Source organism: Cavia porcellus, unplaced genomic scaffold (assembly GCF_034190915.1).
Source record: "Cavia porcellus strain 051 isolate PalLab524CR breed Dunkin Hartley unplaced genomic scaffold, mCavPor4.1 scaffold_25, whole genome shotgun sequence".
NCBI classification, from domain to species: domain Eukaryota; kingdom Metazoa; phylum Chordata; class Mammalia; order Rodentia; family Caviidae; genus Cavia; species Cavia porcellus.
The window spans coordinates 28,277,154-28,302,898 of record NW_026947508.1 but is presented as its reverse complement, the minus strand read 5'-3'; the positions used below and the strand labels follow the sequence as shown (position 1 = coordinate 28,302,898).

The following is a 25,745-nucleotide window of genomic DNA, read 5'->3' as shown; positions in this document are numbered from 1 at the left end:
CACCATGAGTTTGAAGCCAGCGTGGGATACATGGTGACTCAGGTCAGTCTGAACTACGTAGTGAGACACTCTCTCAAAAAAGCAAAACCAAAAAACAAACACTCCCTCTCCCCACAAAACCTACAAATAAAAAGGTCTGCAAACCAAAGTAACAACATGCCTTACTTTAATATTTCTTCTCTGCACTGCCTCTGTGTGGCAAAACATGCTATGGCCCACATTTTGATTTCAACTCCTGTGTGGAACTGTTTTCCTCGCATGTCCCACACCCCATGGCTTGGTGTTGCTACTGTTCGGTTCTATGGAAGGAGAAAGAGAAATAATATGGCAAAGAAGTAACAAAAACTTAACAGTATATTTCAATGACCTGAAAACTGGGGTTTCAAGTTGCTGAGTTGATGTATTTCTGATAGTCTATAGAGAGTTGGCTATTTAAAGTCAATACCATTTATACTTTTTAATATTTTTTTTCTTTTTTGAGGCAGGGACTCACTCTGTAGTTCAGGCTGGCCTTGAGCTCACTATGTAGCCCAGACTGGCCTCAAATTTGTGCAATCCTCCTGCCTCAGTCTCCTGTGTGCTGAGAGTATAGGCGTGGACCACCACGCTTAGGCACATTTTTACCATAAAAAAAGTTCTGAACGCAAGCAAAGACTTAGTTAGGATGTCATTATCTCTATCCTCTCAAACTACATGTATATGATTAAAACATTTTTAAGATATTTTACCTGGGGCCTGGGGATTTAGCTCAGCCTCGTAAGCATCTGCCTTATAAGTGTGCCCTCGTGAGTTTGCTCCCCAGTACCAACGATTTGAAAAAAAAAAAAAGAGAGAGAGAGAGAGATTTTACCCGTCCTCCATACTGGAGCATAGGTGCTGGAAGCACGCGTCCGGTTACATGAGCCATTTCATCCCGAACTTTAAATTGAAACTCTTGAACAAATGGATCTGTTTCATAATTTGCACTTCTTACCTAGTAACAGGAAAGTTGGAAATTATTCTCAAAATTTCCCTAGAACCACTAATTTACTTATTAGAACTCTTTTTCCTTTACTGTGTCAAGTATGTTTTGCAATAGATCTAATCAATGGTATCCTTAGAGTCAAAAGTCTTTAACCTTGAGATCATGGGTCATAAATGGACTATACAAGTTGGGGAACCCCTTGGTAACATATAAAAATATAAATATATGTATTAAGGTGGGTAATAAAATTTTATATAAAGTCTGATAGGAAACATTAAAATCCCAATGCTTGGTTTCTTGTTTTCCTCCTCCTCTCTACTCCCTTTTGGTGCTAGAGCTTAAACTCAGTACTTTGAGCATAGCAGGCAGTATTCTAAAACTTAATTACATCTCCAGCTCCTAACACCTTTTTCATAACTACCTTCTTTACAATTTACACATATTCATTATCTTCAGATTAACAGCACCATATGAAATTTATCTAATGAGACACACTGGAAACCGACAAGAAAGCTAGTATGAGTTGACTTATAGTTTATAAATTTTATATAATATATCCATATATAACCAAAGAATTTAATATTACTCAATGTTGTGCTTCTAGCATAAGAGCAGATTTTCAAAATATTTATTTGTTCTCAGGGTAAAGGTCAAACAAAAATACAAAAAGCAGGCAGTGTTCAAATTTGAATAATAAAAAGGAAAAAGACAAAAAAATCCACTTTTAAAAACATGTATCTAAATATATAAATAAGATCTCCTCATGGTAAGGAGAAAATTCATTTTCTTTTCTGGAAAAGTCATTTGCTAATGTATCTTTGTTAGTATGGCTCCACAGTAAAAGATATGAAGAATATCAATTACTATTTAAGAAGACTTGTTAGGTGACATGCTTGCTGCTAACTGCTTAGTAATCAATTTTCAAAATTATTTTAGAGTTATAAAAGTGGATCTTTTACAACGTGCATTTTACAGAGGATAAAACCGAAGCTTAATAAAGTCAAAACACATGTTACAACTACAATATGATAATACTACCAGTAAGTTGTGAAGCAAAACTTTAGAGTGTTAGACTCATCTGTTCTTTTAACAACTATAGAGTATTATCAATCTTAATATTTAAACTATGATAATGAATCAGAACTGCTAATTACTGAGGTTATATAGATTACCAGTGTCAATGTCTCTTAAAGGTTTTGGTAACACTCTTAAACATTACTATGATAGAATTAGAGAAAAACTCAGGATGAGAGCCCATCTATATCTTTCTAATTAAATAAGTTTGTTACAACATTATAAGAAGAAAAGGTCTTTTTTTGGTAACTCAAAAAATTAAAGAGCCATTTCTATAATCTTTACCCAATAATTTCCAAAATTACTTCTGAAAGTGTTGCTAAGTGGTTTTGAGGAATACTTATTATTTTAGTTTTTCCCTACTGAGGCAGTGTAGTGTTCAAGAGAGTGAGCTAAGATGCAAGTGCCCCTTTATTTTTAATGTTTCCTATTTTATTAGTTAAAAAAAAAAAAAAAGAAAAGAAAAGAAAAGAAATGAAATGGGGCCTGAGGATGTAGCCACATGATAGAAACCTGGCTGATTAGCCTGCATAAAGTACTGGGTTCAATCCCTAGGACTGAAAAAAAGAAAACATTGTATATTTTATTGTGTACAAAATGGTATTTTTAATTATATGTAACACTGTGGAATAAGACCATCAGTTTTATCAAGTAGCACTGGTAACTCCCACAATGAGATTTTACTTATACTGTACAGTTACCAGTTTGATACTGAGACCTAAATAATCCAAGACAGTGTTAAGACTTTCAGTATATCTAGTCATAATACCTTGACGTTTTCTCTTTTCCCATCCCTCGTTTAACAAGAGGTTCCAGTTCACCAATTTAAATCATTAGTTTTTTTTTTTTTTTTTTTTTTTTTTGTCTTTTTCCTTTTTATCGGTACGGGGGATCGAACTCACGACTGTCTGCGTGCAAGGCAGGAGCTAAATCATTAGTTTTTGATAGAGCTGTCCCTGGATTTAATTAAAGAGTCTAGGGTTAAGGCAGAAGGACTTGACACCTTTTTCATATAATTGTCACCCCCCACAAGTCCCTAAAAAAACTAAACAAACCACTACCAGATGAGATTATTGTATTCCCTTGCAATTCTGACAGTCTTCCAGGTGTGGTGGCACATACCTATATCCCAGCACTCGGGAGGCAGAGGTAAGACAACTGCCGTGAATTTGAGGCCAGCCTGAGTTACATAATTGAGTTCCAGGCCAGTCTGTACAACACAGCAAGACCCTGACTCAAAAACACAAACACAAAAACAAAACAAAAGGGGCTGGGGATTTAGCTCAGTGGCTAAAGTGCCTACCTGTTAAGTGTAAGGTCATGAGTTCGATCCCCAGTACCAAAAAAAAAAGAAAAAAAAGACAAACCCAAAAAACTGACAGCACATGAACTGTTTATAACAGTAGAACATTTCTAGTAAGAACAGTTATTTCTTTTATTTTAGTAGCTTGCCCTTTTATTTGGTGTTTCTGAGGTGCTTTATCTCTATCCCTATGAGTGAATTATGTATGTTTGCATGCATGTATGTATTTGGTTTTTTGAGACAGTCTTGCTCTATAGTTTAGGCTGGCCTTGAATTCACTATGTAGCCCTACTGGCCTCAAACTTGCAGCAATCTTCCTGCCTCAGCCTCCCAAGTGCTGTTTTTTAAATTTTGAGATAGGGTCTCACTAAATTGCCCGACTAGCCTCAAACTTTTGATACTGTTGTCTCCGTCTCCTGAGTAGCTGTGATTTATGGGCATGAGTCACTGTACTTGGCACTAATATGTATTAAATTCCCAATTCTAGAGTTAAGTACTAACCAATCTGCTAATTTCCTCTTGTCTATCTGGTGCAGATCTTGCTGTTGCCTTGATCATAGTTGAAGTTTGATTGTCTGTTAGCTTTTTGATACATCGTTGCCCTGCCACAATATTACAGACCTAAACAAAGAAAAAAATTATATATATATATATTTTACTAGTTCTCAATAAAGATGCAAAACCTATTTTACTAAGTAGCTTCTTTTTTAACAACATCTTAAGTAAAAAGAGCAGTGAACACAATTACTTTAGAGTATAACTAGGCTAAATGTACATGGTATAAAAAGACAAAGATATAAAAATGCTAATGATTATGCTATATACAATAGTAGTTAAATCTAATGGTAGGATTATGGATGAGTTTTTTCCATGTTTTTCTTTGAATTAAAATGTGTGATAAATTAAAATTTAAAAATAATTCAAATACCAAAATAAGTATAAGTTATAGACTATAAAAGATCTCCCAAAGAATGATGAGTAGGAAGACATTCATAAACAGCCTGAAGACATTACTTCTAGTGGCAGGTAGGTATGCTTCTGCTCCTGCCCCACTTGCAGACAGGGAAGATGTGGGTACTTCAGCTGAAGAGTATACTTTTCTCTGAAGTACTGTGCTACTGTTCTTTCCACAGTTTGGCCATTTTCTAACTGTAAAGGAAAGCTGGGGGGAAAAAAAGTAGACATAAACAACTCTATCTCACTATGAACCAGGATAACTCCCAACCCAGTCTACTGAGAGCCAGGTCCCTCACACCACTGCTCTGGTAAACACCAGCTTTTCTTACGTTTGATGACTGGCAGGCCTTCTTGTTACATTACAAACGCGGTATTTCCGTCTCATTGTTCCACAATGAGTCACTTCAACTTTTAGACCTGTTCCCAACAAGAAAATGGAGGTTATAGAACTATTACATCTAAAATAGATACTTACAAAGTCTATTAACTACTTTAAAAACTCAATTCTGATCAGACAGAAAATCTGTAATACAAGTAATATGACATTAACAAATTTTATGTACATTGCTGATAATGATTACAATTACAATAGATTTAATGTCAGACCTTTTCTTTATTCTATAAGCACCACATGATAAAAAGCAATCATAAAATTAGCAAAGAACAAGGGACAAAGTTCTCTATTAATAAATACTCTGTTAACAATAAATTCAGGAATTTTTGCTAGGAGAGGAAAGAAGGAATGAGATGGTGGTTTACAGTCATTCTCTAGATAGTTTATAACCTTTAAAGTATGTGATACTGAAATAGCCCAGTCATCACACACTAATTGAAAAATTAGAATTTCATAAAGCGGAAATCCTTCAGATTTATAAAACAAGAAGAAAAAAATGTCAGGCCCTTTTAACTGAAGCTGCACAGCAGTTTTTTTGGTTTTTTTTTTTAATTTTTATTTTTGGTGGTACTAAGGATGGAACTCAGGGTCTTGTGCATGAGAGGCAAGCACTCTACCACTGAGTTACATCCTCAGCCCTTGGGCAACAGTTTTACTGAAGTATAATATAGTGACACAGCTCCTTGACAACATGGACTATCAGAAATCAAAAGTAATCAAAATAGATTTGGGCATTTAGCTCAGTGACACAAGTTCCTGCCTGGCAAGCTTGAGGTCATGAATTTCATCCCTGGTACTGAAAAAAAAGAAGTAACAAAAATAACTCCTAAAACAAGTTACCCTCTAACCCTTTTGAGAATCTGATGAAAGCAATAAACTCTCAGAAAAACATGCATATACGTAATTTAGCACATACTTTTATTATCACTGTAGTCTCTATGGCTCTTAAAGGTTTAAAGAACCCAGACTCTCTTTAGAAAGTGAAGAAATGGGCTTTAAATATGCTGAATTTTGGGGGGATAAATTTTTGTAACTAGTGCTGCTAATCAGAATTTTCTGAGATGTCAGAAAGTTCTACATCTGCGCTAATATGATAATCACTAGTAACATGTTTTACTGAGCACATGAAATGCAGTTAATGTGCCTGAGAAACTAAAATTTTTATTTTATTTAATTTTAATTAATTTAAATAACTATACATGCCTAATGGCTACTGTATTGATTGGTCTTAGTGGAATCGAGAGAAGAGTTAAAAAACAGACATAGAGTAACCATTGGTCACAGCTAAGCAACTCATTCATAAAGTTTGGCTTGGATTCCAAAGGATAAAAACCTATAATGGTGTAGATGAAAGACAAACTTTTGCCCTAGACAGAATCCATAGTTATTACTTTGTATTTGTGATTTCTTTTTCTTTTTTCTTTTTTTGTCTTTTTCATTTTTATTGATACCAGGGATCGAACTCACAACCGCACACTTGCAAGGCAGGCACTTATGCTGCTGAGCTAAATCCCCAGCCCTGTATTTGTGATTTCTATAGCATAGTAGTTTTCACCTCAGGGCAATTTTGCTCCCCAATTTTGTCTGGAGAAAAAAAATTTGTTTGGCTTTACTGGGGATTGAACTCAGGTATGTGTACACTAAGCAAGTACTCCACTACTGAGCTGCATCCCCAGCCCTCACATCTGGGGGATGCCTATTAGCAACTAGTAGGTACAGCCAAGAATATTCCTACATATTTAGAATACATAGAACAGCACTACCTCTATCCCAACAAAGAATTATCTAGGCCACAATGTCAACAGTATCAAGCGCTGAGAAGCCCTACTACAACCTAATTTATTTTCTTATCTAATAATTAACAGTGGTACTAAATGTAAAGTTCATTCAGAATAAATAGTATTTTCTTCTAATATATTAGCACAAATTAAGATGCTAACTGGATATTCCCATTTCAGATTGGTATGGATTTTTCCTGAAAAGTATTCCTAATTGAACCAGTGAGTAGCTTTTACCTTTGTAAATCTAAATTTTCAGATCAGTTACAGATGCCTTTATAAAAGGAGCCTAGACAGTACAAAGGAAACCTTTATAACAAGGAATTACTGAACCAATAATATGAAGTAAAACAAGATGTAAAAGTATCATGTTTAGGGGAAACACAATAGAAACATTTAAGGCAAATTTGTTATTTGTAGAATTTGTTTTCAAGGTTTTTTTCTGTGTTAAAAAACACTGACAAAAGGGGCCGGGGATTTAGCTCAACCGCATAAGCACCTGCCTTGCAGGCAGGTGGTCATGAGTTCACCCCGGTACCGACACTGACAAAGTTCCATATACTTACAAAATAAGCTCTCACCAAAAGTTAGTATTTTTATGTATATATGGTATTTTTGCCACATACTTTTCCCAATATTTCTGCTGTTTAACTACTTTGAATTTTGGATAAAAACTAAAAGTTATTACCAAATATTTGGGGAAAGATTCAACTATAATAAAATGAATATACCAGAAATATATTCATTGTAGCAATTTGTACCAGTATTTAACAGCTATCAAGTATCTCTTGCTAGCCAAAATACTAAACCCAAATAGCACAGAATACAAAACTCTGATTCTCCTGAACTACTATGGTAGGAATAAATGATACACTTTAAAGAGCCCTCTTTAAATCTTCTTCACTTTGCATAGAGAAATAAAAATCACTGGTTTGTCAATTAGACCCAACTCAAGATTTTCCTATTCAAATTCTAAGATCACAGAATTAGATCCCAAAATCTAGGGAGCTAGCAAAAAAGTCAAGCTTTTTAGAAAATGGACTAGATAGTCCTCTGCCCCAGTACCCCACCCCAAACCCTCAAGTCAACCAAAATTTTTTGCCTTTAATAAATATTTAACCTATAAACTTGGCTTTACCTTCACTATAACATCAACTTTATAATGCTTTCTAGTCATATTTTCAGTCATTTGGCCCCTGAGCAGTTGAAGTTAAGACCGAGTCCATGCTCTCCGGACAGCAGTTGAATCCTTGTTCTGTACATCTTGTATTTTCTGTGATAGAGTGGTGATATGAGTTGATTGCATAGTTACCAAAATATAATGTAAGTGATTTCATGATATCAGACGTGGTAACTAAGCAGCAACTCCAAGGGAAACCATAGCATTTAGATGATCACACATATAATGGTATACTAACCTCCCAATAATGCTAAGTGCAGTTAACACAGATTACGAAAGGACAATGATACGACTGCAAAATAGTTACATTTAACAGTTTCTTTCTTGGGCACTTAAACAACTTTAAATAAATAAATGATTATCTTTAAAGTAGGAAGGATTTCCCTTTCAATGTTTTATTATAATGACTTTTCTGGCTACTACAGAATGGCAGAGAATGAATGATTACTAGAACAAGCAGGATTTACTCAGTTACTCTAACTAATTTGGGGACTATGAGATGGTTAATGAACAAATTTGAACACTACATTCAAACAACAAGCTGAAAGATATCTGCAACAAATAGGTAAAATCTTAAAATAAAAACAACATAATTATTTCTGTGTATTTAACAACTAACAGATGATACTCATTCTAATTAGAGAATATCTAATTTCTCTGCATGTCTAAATAATAAACTAAATACAGTGGAGTCACATCTTACATCAGAATTAAGTTCTAAAATCAACAAAGTAAGAATAGTATAGGATCAAAATAGTAAGTAATCATAATTTTTAAAAAATTCCATTAGTTACTGATATAGTATGTATGTGTTCAGACAAAAAACTGAATATGTACTGTGAATGTATTTAGAAGTGGACATATAAAAATAGAAATGGACCTAAATAATACACAAAAAACACAAATTTCAGAATATTACTAAAATTGTTTTTTCTTTTTCTTCTTGGGAGACCACAGAGATATAAATTGAGGTGAGTTAAATGTACATATGGTACAAAACTATTGTACAAATTTTTGCTACAAAGGAAAATAGGCAAAATCAACAGCCAATTCTGTTTATCAAACTGCTAAATTATAACTCTAGAACAATACATGAAACAGGTTGGCTCCCTATATTTAAAAATATGATTTCAGAAAAATAAAGTCATTATATTACAGTATATTCAAACATTGTACTCCTAAAGTAACAGTATTTTTTTTGAATAAGCTTTCTACTTACCTAAATTGAATTTAATGTAACATTTTATAATTGATGTGTTTCTACTGATACCAGATTTTAATTTTAAAAATATTTCAATAAGAGTTATTATATCCACACATTTTATAGCTAAATTGTTCTACCTGCTAATTAACTAACCTTTTATCTCTTTGGTGAATTTTACCCGATGAGAATCAGTCAGAGGTCTTGGTTGCTCATCAATATTATGAATGTCAAGAACTTCACACATGAACTGAATTACAGGTTGTGCTTTGTAGAAGGCAGTGGCAGAAACTAAGAGGAAAAAATACAAATAGTACAGATTAATATTTCTCTAAAAAATTCAGAAGCTTTATGTTAGGCTTCATGACAATTAACTACTTACAGAGTTAAAACTATTTATGTATGCATGTATGTGTATACATATATATGCATATATAACTTTCCTGAATTAAGCAATTTGAATCTGAGCTCTGAGGAACAAGAACAGAAAGGTCAATTCTACTGGTTTTATAATCTATCTCTTTCATAACAAGTACCTCAATCATTGCACTCTTTTTTTTTTTTTTTTTTTTGTCTTTTTCGTTTTTATCGGTACCAGGGATCGAACTCAGGACTGCCTGCTTGCAAGGCAGGTGCTTATGCCGCTGAGCTAAATCCCGAGCCCCAATCATTTCACTCTTAACTAAACGTACAGAGAAGTGTTCTACACATGAGACACCACTTGTAGAAGAAAATGGTCAGATGAAAAAGTAGGTTATTATTTCTTAAATAAGGTTTTGTGTACATATATTCTTTTGAGTTTCCTTGTCTTATAAAGATCTAAAAAAGACAGTGGTTATTAAATCCAAACTATAGGAAACAATATTAAGTACCCAGTGTTATTCAGGCAATCAACCAGCAAAATACTTTGGTTTTGGAATTGCAGATCACCACCACTCCTCCTTCCTTCCTTCCTTTTCTTTTAGTAATACAGGAGTGACTGGGAAGTTGATGTCTCCAGATGGGCCAAGCCCCGACACTCCAAGACAGCCACTGTCTACTGGGTGTATATAGTGATAGGCAGGAAAAGTAAAGATTTGGATTTGACGTAAGACTTAGAGGTTCATGACTCAACAGCCAAGTATAATTCTGGGATGACTCAAAAGGGTGTAATTGACTTTATGCTAAGAATGATCTTGCCGTAGGGATCTTACTTTTAGTCTTAGCGGGTGGGAGAGGCTGGCTCATCCCTAAAGAATCAATGGAAATCTCAAATTTTTTTTTGTTTTTGGGAACCAGGAATCAAACTCAGGATCTTGTGTTTGCCAGTCAGGTACTACGCCACTGAGCTGTATCACTGGCTCTTCATTTCTTAAACACATACTAATGACATTAAGTGCTATAAGGGGCTGGAGACATAATGAAAAGCAAAACCAGACAGACAAGCTACATGCAATCATGTTATATTTTTCTACTCAAATAACATGTCCATTGTCTGTTGAGCTAAATATAAACATGTTACATTTTATGTGGCGCTCTTTTCTACCTCTCCTTGATTTAGGATGGAACTGCTTCCATAAAATGTCCATCACCTCTGCATAGGTATTTTTCAAAACTTTAACAGTAGTTTTCACAGGTTATTTGAGGGGTGCTGAAGTTACTACGGGTATTTTTTATTTTCTTTAAAGGAATTTTTAAAGGTTGCAAAGACAACATTTTTCCACTGAAAGCCAGTATAGGAGCAGGAAAATTGTTATCTGTCAAGTTGCCTCTTGCAGCTCTGGAGAAACAGGCAACTTCTATGCAAGAAAGCAGAGCTGTGGTGCTGCTCTTCAGGACAGCAGAGTCTCTCCACTGCACTTCACTTAGCAAGGGTCAGGTTTGTAGACTGCAATCGCCGAGTCTCTTGGCAGATGTTCTCCATGGTATCACAATTGGAACTTCCTCCCAGACCTTCATAAACTCCTCACTTGTGACTTTACAGAATTTAGAGTGCTTCACCTTGCAAATCTTTGGCCAGAAAACCTTGCTAGATTCCAGCAAGTTCTTTTTTCAACTCTTCCAGGTGGTCAGCTACCTTCAGAGACTTCTCCAAAGTTTTCAGCTTCTTTAGTTCAACCTTCCTCTGGACTGCTCTTTTCCCTAGTTAACATTAGTGGGCAAACATTCTGTATTTTACGACAGTGGCATCTCCAGTCCCTTCAGAAATTTTTCCCTTAAGTAAGAACTTTTGAAAAAGCAATGGAAGCCATGTGGCCTCTTTACCAACCTAGGTCAGGTCTCGGACATTTGGTTCGGTGCTGTTCTGATGAGGGGTAACAGGAAGGGTGTGCTTTTCACTGCTGTGGTGACAGTCACACTAAGCCTAGTGGCCAGTTTCCTGGGTTAGGGTCACCTCAGCCTGGCTACCTCCTCTGCCCTGGTCACTTCCTTTGTCTGGGTCACATTCTTGCTCCGGGTGGAGTGGGAACATGTTTTATTCTTTATCTATGGCCTGTCAGTGCCCCTAATGGGTAGGTCATGTCCACTGGCTGCACTCTGAACAGGCAATGGATGCTGAGAGGGAGGCAGACCGGGCATCTGTGCTCCACAAGGTCAGTGGTTTTTTTTTTTTTTTTTTTTTTTTTTTTTGTCTTTTTCTTTTTCTTTTCTTTTTTATCAATACCAGGGATCGAACTCACGACCACACACTTGCAAGGCAGGCGCTTATGCCACTGAGCTAAATCCCCAGGCCCGGCCAGTTTTTTTTTGACCGTCCAGCTTAGAAGCTCAAAAATTATTCTTCCTTTTTTTTTTTTTTTTTTAATAGTGAGTACATATTACAATTTCCTTCCTTTACAATAGAAATAATACACAAATGAAGTTTCATCATAAGGGTGCAAATACTATAGACACAGTGAAGATTGTCTCTAATGTGAATCTTCCTCCTCCAAGCGTCTCTAAAAAGCAACCATTGTTATTAGTTAAATAATGTATACATCTGTTAGCATGCACTTATAAAAATAAAAATGAAGAAATAATTCTAGGTGGATCTCATAAATGCTCTATGACTTTTATCATTTAAAAATTATCAATGTTTTAGAAATGTTTTCATGTCAGAACATTGTTTTTAATGGTTTCATATTATTCCACAGAGTGGGTACATAACAATTAACTGAGTAAGTATTCTTTTCCCCTCATAATAAAAAAGAACACTAATGGCAAAATATTAGAAACACTACTTCAGGTTATTTTTCTTCACAGATCTATCTTTTTGTTTTTGTCTTTTTCGTTTTTATCGGTACCAGGGATCGAACTCACAACTGCCTGCTTGCAAGGCAGGCACTTATGCCGCTGAGCTAAATCCCCAGCCCCTCACAGATCTATCTTAAAGGAGGTATGTAAGTCCTAACATGGAACTATATCATTCTTTTCATAGCTGTAGGATATCTTATTACATGGATATGCCATATGTCCCTAATGATAGATAGCTACGTTGGTTTTGTTTTACTATTACAAAAAATAGTCCATTGAATATCCTTATATAAACTTTGTGCACATCCATGAGTATTTCTGTGAGAAAGACTTAAGAGGAACCAATATTCATTGCTAACCTTCCATCCAAATAAACTTTAAAAGTACATATAGTTTTTTGAAAAGCAGCTGCCTAGCATGGGTGAGACACAGTTTGGTCCCCAGCATGGCCAAAAATATATGCATTACTCTACTGAAATATGTGAGAATACTATGCATAATAAAAGACTGGCAGAATACACACCATATATCATACATTTATGTTGTTTAAGTATATATTGATCTGTATTAATTTTTAAAAAGTAAATAAAGATAGGGGAATAATGTGCCTATCCTTTAACTATAGGTAAATTTTCTTCATTAGAAACTGTAACACTAGCAATTACAACTAATGTTTTACAGCATTGTAATTACTAAGCATACATGTTGGAATTATTTCTCCTGTTTAATTCTCATCTACAATTTTTCTCTATTAATCCTACTATATTCTTAAATCATTTCAGCGTTTGCCACATTCTCTACAAGAATGTGGTCATTGAGGTGAAAATTAAATTTGCTGATAAAAAGCTCTTTAAAGGCTGAATTGAATTCACAAACTTTTTTTTTCTTTCATCTTTTTTTTTTTTAAGACAGTTTGCTGTGTAGTTCTAGGATGGCCTGCATACACAGCGATCTTCTTGCCTGGGCCTCCTAAGTGCTAGGATTACAGGTGTGCACCTCTACACCTGGCCACAATACAGTTTTGTTTTTGTTTTAAAAGACAAGATCTCATTTTGTAAGTACAGGCTGGCCCTGAACTCACAAGTAGCCCAGGCTGGCCTCATACTCACAGTAATCTTTCTGGTTCAGTTTCCCAAATGCTGGGACAATAGGTGTGTGCTACCACGCCTGGCAATACATTTTTTAAGTAGAATGATTCAATTAGAATCGTTTATTAGAAATATTTCAATTATTAAAACTAGAACTATGTGTAGTGATCCATGCCTGTAATTCTACTTACTTAGGAGACTGAGGCAGGAGGATCACAAGTACAAGGCCAATCTGGGTAACTTAGTAAAACCCGCTCCCCAAAATTAAAACAAAAACAGATACAGAAATAAAAAAATAGGACTGGAAATATGGTTCAGTGATGCTTGCCAGTAAGCCTAAGGCTCTGAGTTGAATATCACAAAAAACAAAGCAACAGCTAACAACAACAATAAATGTTAATGGCCTTACAAGATCTGCTTCTCTGCAGCTTGGCTGAACTCTTAACATTTAACACACACACACACACACACACACACACACACAAACTTTATTCCTTCTTTTTCTTCACAGATTAGCTGAGTACCATTGCAAAAGTAATGTGTACATTTAACATTTAAAATTTATTAAATAAAGTCTACTAATATAAGCACACAATCGTTTTTATAGATGATGCCCCCAAAAACGCATTCAATAAAATCAAGCACTGTAGCAAACTCTTTCTATACTAGAAACAGAAGGGAATTTATTTAATCTGATCAAAGTTATTTACCAAAACCCAAGACAATTTCAACTTTCCTATAATAAGTTCTAGCTAACAAAGTAGAGCAAATTCAAAGAAATAAAAGGTTAAAAGTTTGGAAAGAGAAATAGAATCATTATACTTTATAATATGGATATATGGAAAAACAAAATCTATCAACTAGCTAGAGAATTACTAATAGTTCAGAAATGTTAGATACAAGATCAACATATAGAAATAAACTACATTCTTATATACTAGCAACCAACTTAAAATGTGATTTTAAGATACTACTTAAGCATTTACTATTGAAAGATTTTACAGGTATTTTAAATAAAGGGAGTACTATACCCTATTCATGTGGATTATCTGAAAACTGATCTATAAATTCAAAGCAATTTCGGTTCAACAGGATGGAAAATACATTCAATAGGATACAGCCCCTTCTCTCCCTGGAAATGAAGAGGCTGGTATTATAATTAACATAGCAACAAAACTAAAATAGTCAAGACAACTCTTAAATTACACTCTGTCATTTATCAAGCTTTGTTATAATCCTATTCAAATAAAGAGACTGGTGCTCGCTTCGGCAGCACATATACTAAAATTGGAACGATACAGAGAAGATTAGCATGGCCCCCGCGCAAGAATGACACGCAAATTCGTGAAGCGTTCCATATTAAAAAAAAAAAAAAAATCAAGAAACTGTAAGGAAAGGCATACAGATTTGCTTGATAGCCTACCTCATACTACTGTAAAAACAAAACCAAATTTCTATTCGAAGAACTAAATCTGAAGGGGAAAACAAGTATTTCTTGGAAAATGTACAGTATCTTTATGATCTTGGTGGCAGGAAAGAATTTAAGATACAAAATCTATAAACCATAAAAACTGTAAGAAAAAAAGACATTATAAACAAACTAAAACTAAAGATTGGCACAAGCATGTGTACAATATGTATAATAATTACCAACTAAAATATGTAAAGAGTGTCTACAAATCAAGATAATGTGGCAAAGGATAGGAACATAGAAGAGAAAATTGAAAAAGCAATATGCTAGCTTCCACAGCAGATATAAAGAGATTAGCATGGCTACTACACAAAGATGACATGCAAATTTGGTACCCCACAGTAGACATGAAAGAGACTAATTACAAGAACATTTTCTGGGGCAATAGAAGTGTTCTGTCTTAATTCAGGGGGCAAAAACATATAGTAATAGTCAAAATCACTGACATTTACACTGAAATATATTCTACTATATATAAGGTATCTTTCAAGGTGGTTTTTTTTTTTCCAGAAATGATATTAACTGCACACCCACCAGAGTGGCTATTCAAGGCTGACAGTACTAACAGCTAATGAGAATTCAGCACAAATTGACTCCTACATACTACTTGTGAGGGGGAAGGTTGTTAAAACTACTGTAGAATTAGGCATTGTCTAAGAAAGACATAAACATCCCTCGTGAATTGCTGCGAGTTCAAAGCCATCTTAGGTTACAAAGTGAGTTCAAGGCCAGTCTGAACTGCAGTGTGCACTGAAACCCTATCTCAAAAAGATCAAAAAAGCTGGGTGCATACTTATTCCAGCATCTGGGGGGCTGAGGCAGGAGATCACTGAGAATTTGAGACCAGCCTAGGCTACAAAGTGAGCTCAAGTATCTCCCGGGGCTCATTTGTATTTACTGCATGACCAATGACGTTTAGCATCATTTAACAACTCATATTTACGTATCTTACATTGGCTTTATACTGTTCTACCTTTCTTGATAATAGTCTGCAGCTTTCAGATGACAGACTTTATACATTTTTCCTTTTTTTTTTTTTTATCAGTATCAGGGATCAAACTCACGACTACACGCTCACAAGGCAGGCGCTTATGCTGCTGAGCTAGATCCCCAGTCCCTACATCTTTCTTTATATTCTGAAATATTATATGTTCTTTTCGTGTTTCTATAAATGGTACTTAACTTTAAACTTTTTTTCAATTGTTGAATGCTGATATTGCTAAACTGTTAGTATTCACTTTGCGTATATGCAATTAGTATCCTATAACCTTGCTAAATTTGTTAACTCTTTTCAGTTTTTTGGTTTTTTTTTTTCCTGGTACCAAGGATTTGTTTAAGGTTTTTCTGGGGTGGGAGTGGTGTAGATTCCTTAGGATTTTTAAATGTAGCCTTCTGTAATGTAGTCTTCAGTAAAAAGCTTTATGTTTTTCCTTTCTACTATCAACATTCCTATTCTTGCTTCACCAGTGGCTGGGACCTTTAGTATACTACATAGAATAGTGACAGCCAAGTTTCCTCGCCTTATTCTTCCTCTTAGGGTAAAAAGTATTATCTTTTCATTACATATGTATGGTGATACCTGTGTATTTTTCTAGACGTTTTTACCTGAAGTTTCCCCTTGTAGTTTGTTGTTAATTTTTATTGTGAGAATGTCTAAATATTTTGAATGTCTCTGGCTGACAGGATTATACAGTGGTACATTAGTTCACAAACTTAATTTTTCTATGATACTGGTCACAGAATTCGTACTAGAATTTATTGTCTTTGTTAGGTAGTTAAGATATTCTACCTCAAAAAATGACTGGGAAAATTGTCATTTTTTAATCTTTTGAAATAATTTGTGTAAGACTGGTATAATTTTTTCCCCTTAAATGTTACATAAAATTCACCAGTGAAGGCTAGGGATACAGCTCAGTGGTAAAGCACATGCCTGGTATGTGTAAGACCCTGGATTCAAACCCTAGCCCTGCAAAAACAAAAATCAGAAACTCCATAGTATGTAGAACTCAAAAAGATGATAAAAAGACTATTAGTAGACAAGGAGAAAGGAATAACAGTGAGGCTGGGTGTCAGGGTGGGTAACGGGGGATGAATACATTATATGCATTGAAACAAATAAACAAGGTGAATGAAACTGGGGGGGTAAGTGAGGCAAGAGAGGTGATGGGGGATGATTAAAGTATGTCATGTGTATGTACAAATCTGCCAAAATGAAACCTACTGATCTATATAACTAATATACACTAATAAAAAATATATAGCAACAAGCAAACAGTTCACTAATGATATCATTTGGGGCTGAAGTTTTTTTTGTGTGAGAAGGGATTATAAATTCAATTTTTTGATATAGAGCAACTCAGCTTTCTTAAAATTAATTTTGGTAAAGCTGTCATTGTCAAAGCAATGTTTCATCGAAGTAAGCAAATAAATTGGCACCAAATTGTTCATAACTTTCACTTTAACACAATATTTAACTCCAGAAGTATTTAGTGATATCCCTTCTTTCATTCCTGATACTGGTAATTTTCCTATTTTTCTTGATTAATCTTTTTTTAGTAAGGGAGTAGTAAGGAACTGAATTCAGGACCTTCATACTGAGATACACCACTAACCCTTTTTTCACTTTTATTTTGAGGTAGGGTTTTTGCTAGGTGGTGGAGTTGCCTGGGATTAGCTCGAACTTGCCATCTTCCTTTCTCAGCCTTCCCGAATGTTAGAATTATAGCTGTGTGCTACCATGACTGGCTTCTTGATCAGTCTTGTGAGATGCTTTCATAGAGAAGTTTCTAAGAGCCAAGTGTGGGAGCTGGAGGACTGCTACATGAGTTCAAGGCCAGCCCTAAACTATGTAGCAAGATCCTATCTCAAATACCACCTCATTCCTCTACCAAAACAAAACCAAAACCCAAACCAAACAAACAAACAAAAAAAGCCAGGCATGGTAGTGCACCTCTACAGTCCTAGCACTGGGAAGTTGAGGCAGGAGGATCACTGCAAGTTTGAGGCTAGCCTAGGCTATATTGTAGAGTTCAAGGCCAACCTGAACTGCAGAGTGAAACCCTGTCTCAAAAAGACAACAAATGAACCACACACATACACCCAACACACAGATTTTTAAGAGCTTAAAGTTGGTTTCTTGATTTTTAGTTAATTTTTGCTCTCATCTTTCGGGGCAGAGGAGCTCTCCCTCCCTCTTGTTCTTTCTTTTGGGGACTCAACCAGGGATAGCTGAGCTATATCCTCAGTTCTTTTTATTTTGAGATGGCTTCTCATTAAGTTGCTCAGGCTGGCCTTGAACTTCTGCTGTTCCTGTCAGTCCCTGAGAAACTGGGATTACATAAGGGTGTACCATACCACATATGGCTCACATCTTTATTATCTCCCCATCTTTTTTACGTCTTTATTTCTTACCTTCTACTTCAATGACTTTAGTTTACTCTTTTTCTAGCTTAAGAGGGAAACTATGGTTACTAGTTTCTGATATGGTCCCCCCAATGAATCCTGACTTATGGGATTCACAGTTTTGTGTAGTCTCCTCTCACACTAAATATAACTGATCCGTGTAACTGATAGGATATAAAAATACAGGATATATCTTTCAACACTAGGTCTGAATGTTACTACAGCTTTTACATTGATCTCTCAAGGATTACTCTAAAGAAAGCCAGCCATAATGCTGTGAGGACAATTACTTAGCCTTATGGAGAGGAACACAGCAAAACACTAATGCTTTCACAACTAACTTGTTACCATTTGAGTGACTTATCTTGCAAGTGGATCTGCCAGCCCCAGTAATGCTTAAGAGGACCAGATTTCTGAGTGGCCCTGAGTCTGATCTAAATATCTAAACCATCCCTGAATTCTTGACTGACACTAACTGTATAACAGTACTTACTATTGTTTTGAGTCATTAAATTTTGGGGTAATTTGATACACAATGATGGGTAATTCAAATGTAAAATAAGAATTTGAATAACATCTATTAAGTACTATATCTACTATAGCATAGATTAATGTATCAATTGGAATTTAAACACAGAATCTAAGTTAAAATGACAGATATCATGAGCACTTCATTTCGATCTTTTCCCAAATTAATATAAATATGGTAAGGAATATATAAATACAGTAAGGAATTATTGGTTAAAAAAACATAAATGTGGAAAGAGGTGAGAACAAAACAGGAAGTATATCAGCTTTTTGTTTCTTTTTTTTTTTTTTTTGAGCCAGGGTCTTGCTCAAATTGGCCTTGAATTTGCAGGGATTCCCCAGCTTCAGCCTCCAAAGTACTTGGATTATAGGCATGCAGCACCATGCCTTGCATAGTACACCAACATTTTGGAAGATGAAAAGCAATGACAGTAGATCCAAGAAAATAAAATAAATCAGCTGTGTTGGGAAAGCTTTAGCACCAACTGCATTTATACTATCGAGTCCTCAAAATGCACAAGTAGCAGTAAAAGGTATGACTAAAACTAGGGATGAAAGGATGACGGAGGTGAGAAAAATAGAGGAAGATTGAGAAGCAGGTGGAGTTCCAGATTCCCTGACTAGACCACACCACTTATCAGCTGCCTACTCTTCCTTGCATAAATCTAAAGGTTTATTTCTGAAAAAGGTAAAACAAAGTCTCTTTGCAATGATACCTTTCATAGTTGAGGGTACATGACTATACGATAAACTAGAGAATAAATGACTATAAACACAATAAATGTGTAGGAATGTGAAAATTCCCCAGCCAGAATTTAAAACTTCCAGGATGTAGGCGGCCATGCAACAGTATGGCAGAAGTGTGGAAGGTTAATCTCTGGGACATTAACCAGCTAAAAGAAAAAACCTCTAATCTCCTACTATTGAAGTCATCTTATTATACGTAAGTCTGGGGTCAAGAAGCCTTACTCATGCATTCAGAAATTCCAGTCTGTATGAGTACTAATCAAGGATACCAGATATTTGACGAAATCCTCCAAATACAAAACACAGAACAAAAAACAAACAAAAACAGGAGGAGGCATAAGGATATACGGGAAGAACTCCAAAATAAATTTTTATGTTCAGAGATTGTACTGCACTGTCAAACAGGAACAGTATGCTATAGGGCATGGTGGAACATGCCTGTAATCCCAGCATTTGGCAGTCTGAGGCAGAAGATTGAAAATTTTAGGTCAATTTAGCCAGACTCTTTTGAAAAGGCTGGGGACATAGCTCAGTGCAAGACCCTGGGTTCGATTCAAACTTGCAATTCTCCTGTCTCAGCTTCCCAAGTGCTGGGATTACACGTGTGCCCCACCATGCAGTTTCCAGCTTTAATTTTTAAAGGAAAATTATTTCAATGTATAAACTCAGCTCTATTGTGTCTATGTGTTTGAGAAGGAATACTGATACATTCGTAAACTAGCCTTGAACTCTTGGGTTCAAGTGAACCTCCCATTCTCGGCCTCCTGAATAAATACCATCATAAAATTATTGAAGAGAAATATTTTCCAATTTGTAAGGTATCAAAAATTGGTATCTTATGTACCCTTTTCTTATGAAGCTCTTGGGGGTAAAAAAAAATGACAAATAGAGGAGGCCAGTAAGAATTTAATGTAGGACCAGGGGTTTATCTCAGTTGTTTAAGTGCCTGCCTGGCAAGCATGAGGTTATGAGTTCAATCCCCAGTACCAAAAAAAAAAAAAAAAAAGAATTCAATGTAGGAGTAAGACAAATCTCAAGAAGACTGCAGTATACTCAACATGAAGGTCACACTCAACCACACTGAAACACTATAAGTGAGGAAACAGATCTGACAAAGGCTGTCACTGAGATTCCTGCTGCCATCATCTAGTTTTTGTAGTATAAAAAACTTGTGTGTAAGCAAAAATCAATTACATCTACTAAACTCTACAACTACTTATATATTGTGACTACTTTTTTACTAAAAAGTGAATGCTTTACAGAAAGGTACACTTATTAAAAAGTGTAAGAAAGTAAATAAAACTTTATTTTTATTGCAGTATTAGGGACAGAACCCAGGGCCTCAAGCAAGCTGGGCAAATGCTTTGTCACTGAGTTGTATTGCAGCCCTAAAATAAAAGTTTTTAAAGCTGAGATATCTAAGGTCTAAGATTTGCTTGTCCAAAATGGGATGCAGTATAGAATTGTGAGTATTTTAAGGGCATAAGTTTTGAGGTCAGAAGAGCTGACTTCTACCATTTAAATTAAAAGTATGTACCCTGACCAAGTGACTGCTGGTCTCTGAACTTCAGATGGGGGAAATCAACTAACTCGATGTTGCCTGGGCTGGTTTTGAATTTGTAGGTTCAAATGATCCTTCCCCTTCAACATCTCAAGTAGCTGAGACTACAAGCATGCTCTACCATGCCAGGCTCTGTGGGGATATTCACATGCGATAACAATGTAAAATGCCTAGAATTGTATCTGGTACATAATAAGTGATACACAAAACCACCTTAAGGGAGAGGGTTGGGATATAACATGGTGGTAGAATGTATCCTTAGCGTGCTTGAGGCCCTAGTTAAATCTCCAGCAGCCAAAACAACAACCAACACAACTTCTTGCCCCAAAATCTTCATCTAAAGGGATATACAACTGACCAACAGAGTCACCATGATGTTCTTCAAATGTATGAATTACAAAAATAAAATCCAAATTACAAAAGAGCTTGCCAATAAAGCAGACTAACCAACAGAAATAATCTGTATTTTATTAAACTCTAAGATGTCACTGATATCAATGGTTTATGTATCTTAAAAGAAACTGCCAATTAAACTGTAACACATGAATTATAAGATATTTCCCAATTATAGAAATACTGAAAAATAAATTTTTTGAGTCTTAGGTTGGTACAGTATAGTAAATTTAATCACATAGTTAAGCAGATATTAAATATCACTAAAATTATTTCCTTTCTTTCTTTTTTTTGGGTACCAGGGATCGAACTCACAATCTCGCACTTACCAGGTTGAGCACTTGAGTCACTGAGTTAAATCCCTGGCCCACTAAAACTACTTATCTCAAGAGAAATTTAGTCAAATAATCATAACTTTTACCTTCTATCCCTCCCTCTCCTCCCCTCCCCCACCCTTCTCTTGGGTTTTAGAGACAGGGTCTCACTATGTAGGTCAGGTTGGCCTAAACCTATTACATAGGTCACACTGGCCTTGAACTCAGCGATATTACTGCCTCAGTCCCCAAATGCTGAGATTACAGGTGTGCGCCACCATGCTTGGCTTACGGAGTAATTTGCCATGCTCATTTCTACCATCAGTTTCACCTAACTGCTGTCACTGTCTTGAGAAATATTCTTCAAACACTAAGACTAGAACAGATCCCTCTATTTATATGTTTCTAATGTACCTACCACTGTAGTATTTATTATACCACTCTTCTCTAGCTAATTTCAAGTTCAATAAAGGCCCCTTTGGTTAGAATAATATACTAAGTACAAGGATTGAAAAGTCAAAGTCATATAGGACTACACAAAAAAAATTTTGGTGATCAATGTAACTTCTCATTATTTTGTCTTAGCAGTAGTACTGTTTATTGGCAAATAATAAATAATCCATGGGTAGAGCCATTATAAAAATAGTATGAAGTTTCCCACCCAAATTAAAAATACTTTTTTTTTTTTTTAAGTCTTTTTCCTTTTTATCGGTACCAGGGATCGAACTCACGACTGCCTGCTTGCAAGGCAGGCGCTTATGCTGCTGAGCTAAATCCCCAGCCCAAAAATACTTCTAAACTATAATATGAGCTAGAAATCTTACTCTAGGTTTATATCCAAAGAAGATAAAATCACTATCTAAGAGAGATCTGTGTATCTGCATTTTTATGTTCATTGTAGCTTTATCAGAGTGCTCAAGACATGAAAATAACTCAAGTGTTAACTGACAGGTCAGCTGATAGTACAGGGTGTATGTTATAAGAGAATATTATTCAGTCTTAAAAAAGAGGTCCCTGGTGGTGCAGGGCTGTAATCCACAACTTGGACTGCCATGAGTTCAAGGCTAGCCTGGGCTACATATGAGTTCAAGGTCAATCTGAACTATACAAAACAACACAACAAAAACCAAAGAAAGGAGGTTCTGTCATTCATTACATGTACAAACTGGGAGGACATTATGTTAACTGAGATACTAAATGGAAACTAAATAAAATGAATTCATAGAAACAGAAGGTAGAATGGGAATTACTAAGGTCTGGGAATACTGGTTAACAACAGTCACAGGATACAAAGACAAATATGGACACCTGAGGTACAGCATGGTGAATAAAGTTTAAAAACGTGCATTATGTACTTGAATTTACTGATAGTAGGTATAAAGTGTGATGACACACATACAAAAGTAACTATGGGAGGTGATGGATATATTAATTAACATGATCATGGTAATCTTTCACAATGTATATGTATTACCAAAATCATGTTCAGTATCTTAAACATATAAATTTTGTCAGTCATATTTTAATAAAGCTGGGAGAAAAAAACCATTATAAATTTGTTCATTTCATTGATATAATAAAGTTTATCTTTTTAAAAAAAGATTAAATATTTCTTTGCTTCTCAATGGCACAATCTCATGAAAACACACGCATATTTTTAAAAAACATGGCTTTTTTGTTCTCTTTTCCCTACCTGAAGCAAACTATTGTGTTTCTTTTCCTTCTTTTTCCTAAAGGGAACTATGGTCCTCAAATTGGCATGTATTTTTGTAGTTTATATTTCACAATTTTACTATATTACTGTATGTAGCCTGCATATACTTTAGCTTTAAATTTATATAAGTAATACATCTTTTTTTTTGTCTTTTTGCTTTTTATCGGTACCGGGGATCGAACTCACGATTGCCTGCTTGCAAGGCAGGCACTTATGCCGCTGAGCTAAATCTCCAGCCCCAAGTAATACATCTTTAGCTATTTATTTTCTCCTTCAACATCCAATGTTGGTTAGCAGTCTATGTTGATAAATCTAGACTTGGTTCATTTATTTTCTGTGTGTGTGTGTGTGTGTGTGTGTGTGTGTGTGAGACAACATTTTATTATGTAGCCCAGGCTGGCTTTGAACTTGTGGTAATCTTGCCTCAGCCTCCCAAGTGATGGAATTACAGGTGTGTGCCACCAACCCTAGTTTTCATTTAACTTTTACTAATTAATTAAAAAATGTTATGGGCCAGGGATATAGCTCAGTGGCATAGTACCTGCCTGACAAGTGAAAGGTTCTGCATTCAATTCCCAATACCAAAAATAAATAAATAAAAACAACTTATGTACTATTTCTTTATTCTGTTGTTGACTGGAATTGAGACTGTTTCCAATTTTCTGCTTTACTGTATGTCAGGCACATATACACCGTATCTCTTAGATACATTATAGGTTTCAAGATATAACCAGTTTTTATCTTTACTAATAAAATTGCTCCCCAAGGTAGTTACCAATCACCCTCTTCTGTTTGTGTGGCAAGGTCTTGCTACATACTTTAGGCTGGTCTTGAACACACAGCCATCCTCCTGCCTAAGCCTCGTGAGTACTGCGATATACATCATGTCCTACCATGCCTGGCCACCAACTCATACTTTTATCAACAGTGTGTGAATTCCTTTAACTTCCTCCTTACTGACATCTGGTATTTTATTTATTTATTTATTTATTTATTGGTCTTTTTTTTTTTTTTTTATTGGTACCGGGGATCGAACTCACGACTGCCTGCTTGGAAGGCAGGCGCTTATGCCACTGAACTAAATCCCCAGCCCCAACATCTGCTTTTTTAGAAGGCTTTTTATTTTGCATATCTAGTAGGTACAAAATTGCTCTTTATTAATTTCATTTGTAATTTCCTGATTATTATTGAATTTGAGAATCTTTTCATATGTTTATTAGGACTGAGTTTCCTCTTTTGAGAACTATTTTTATGGCATCTATCCTTGTATTTTATAATGCTCTCAGCCATATTAGCTTCAAACATTTCCCTACTATTTCGACTCTGTTTATAGTATCTTCTGTATGATACGAGTTTTAAATTTTGATGTAGTCAAGTTTATTAGTACTTTGCTTTATGGTTTATCCTTTCCATTTTGTTCAATGTTAGGAATATTGTCTTATTTTCCCTAAAATAATGTCAAAGTTTTCCTTTCATATTTTTTACATAAATCTTGAGCAACATGTAACAAGGATCCAATTATTTCTTCAAATGGTTAACAAGTGAATAAACATAATTTAATGAGTATATTACTCTTTCCCCATTGGTCTGAAATGCCACCTCAGCTATTTATGGTTTCCATAAATATATATTATGCCTTAGTTCTAGTTTCTCTTCTTGCTTCATTATCTGTCCCTACATTTAAAGCATGTAGTGTTATAGTTTTATAATAAATAAGGCAATTCATCCTTCTTTAAATTGTACTGGCTCCTCTTGGTCATTTATTCTTCCACATTAATCTTAATACTTAGGTAAGGCATGAAGGCACACATCTGTACTCCCAGCACTTGGGAGGCTGAGACAGGAGGATTGTTGCAAACTCGAGACCAGCTGGGCTACAAACTGAGCTCAAGGCGATCCTGAACTGCATAGCAAGACCGTGTCTCAAAAAGACCACAAAAGGGGCTGGAGATTTAGCTCAGCGGCATAAGTGCCTGCCTTGCAAGCAGGCAGTCATGAGTTCGATTTCTGGTACCGATAAAAAGGAAAAAGACAAAAAAAAATGACTTACGAAGTTTCATAACAGATCCTATTAGGATTCCAATTGAATTATACTTACAGATTAACTTTAGAAGAACTGACATCTTAGGATTCCTCAACATGTCTAATACATTTCATTTATTCATGTTTTTCTCTTGTGGCTTTCAATACATTATAAAGACTTTTCAAAAATATTTTATTGGGCTGGGGATTTAGCTCAGCGGCATAAGCGCCTGCCTTGCAGGCAGGCAGTCGTGAGTTTGATCCCCGGTACTGATAAAAAGGAAGAAGACAAAAAATAATTTTTATTTCTGGCACCTGCTGTTCAATACACACTCTTTTGTTGTTGTTAAAGCTCAGCTAAGACATCATTATTTCTATAACACTTGTGACTTTTCAGGTTTATCTCTATGTTCCTCCATGCTCTTTACAGGACCACAAGTT

The 25,745-nt window shown here is 35.4% G+C and overlaps 1 protein-coding gene, 1 non-coding gene and 1 pseudogene across 6 annotated transcripts in view; 1 reads left to right on the top strand and 2 right to left on the bottom strand.

The window, feature by feature from the left end:
• Positions 1–25,745, bottom strand: part of Ago3 (argonaute RISC catalytic component 3) — a 116,993-nt gene that overhangs the window by 35,474 nt on the left and 55,774 nt on the right. For all 5 annotated transcript variants that reach the window (XM_063236069.1, XM_063236070.1, XM_003471484.4 and 2 more), the window contains 6 exons: positions 9,008–9,142; positions 4,628–4,715; positions 4,356–4,503; positions 3,843–3,962; positions 851–973; positions 166–299 (listed from right to left, as the gene is read on the bottom strand). In XM_063236069.1, the coding sequence (XP_063092139.1) occupies positions 166–299; positions 851–973; positions 3,843–3,962; positions 4,356–4,503; positions 4,628–4,715; positions 9,008–9,142 (748 nt within the window). The remainder of the gene's footprint in view (positions 1–165; positions 300–850; positions 974–3,842; positions 3,963–4,355; positions 4,504–4,627; positions 4,716–9,007; positions 9,143–25,745) is intronic.
• On the bottom strand, positions 10,199–14,580 carry LOC111757185 (BAG family molecular chaperone regulator 1-like; annotated as a pseudogene).
• Positions 14,410–14,516, top strand: LOC111757235 (U6 spliceosomal RNA). Its single transcript, XR_002791611.1, has one exon. It is a non-coding gene; the product is annotated as a U6 spliceosomal RNA (small nuclear RNA).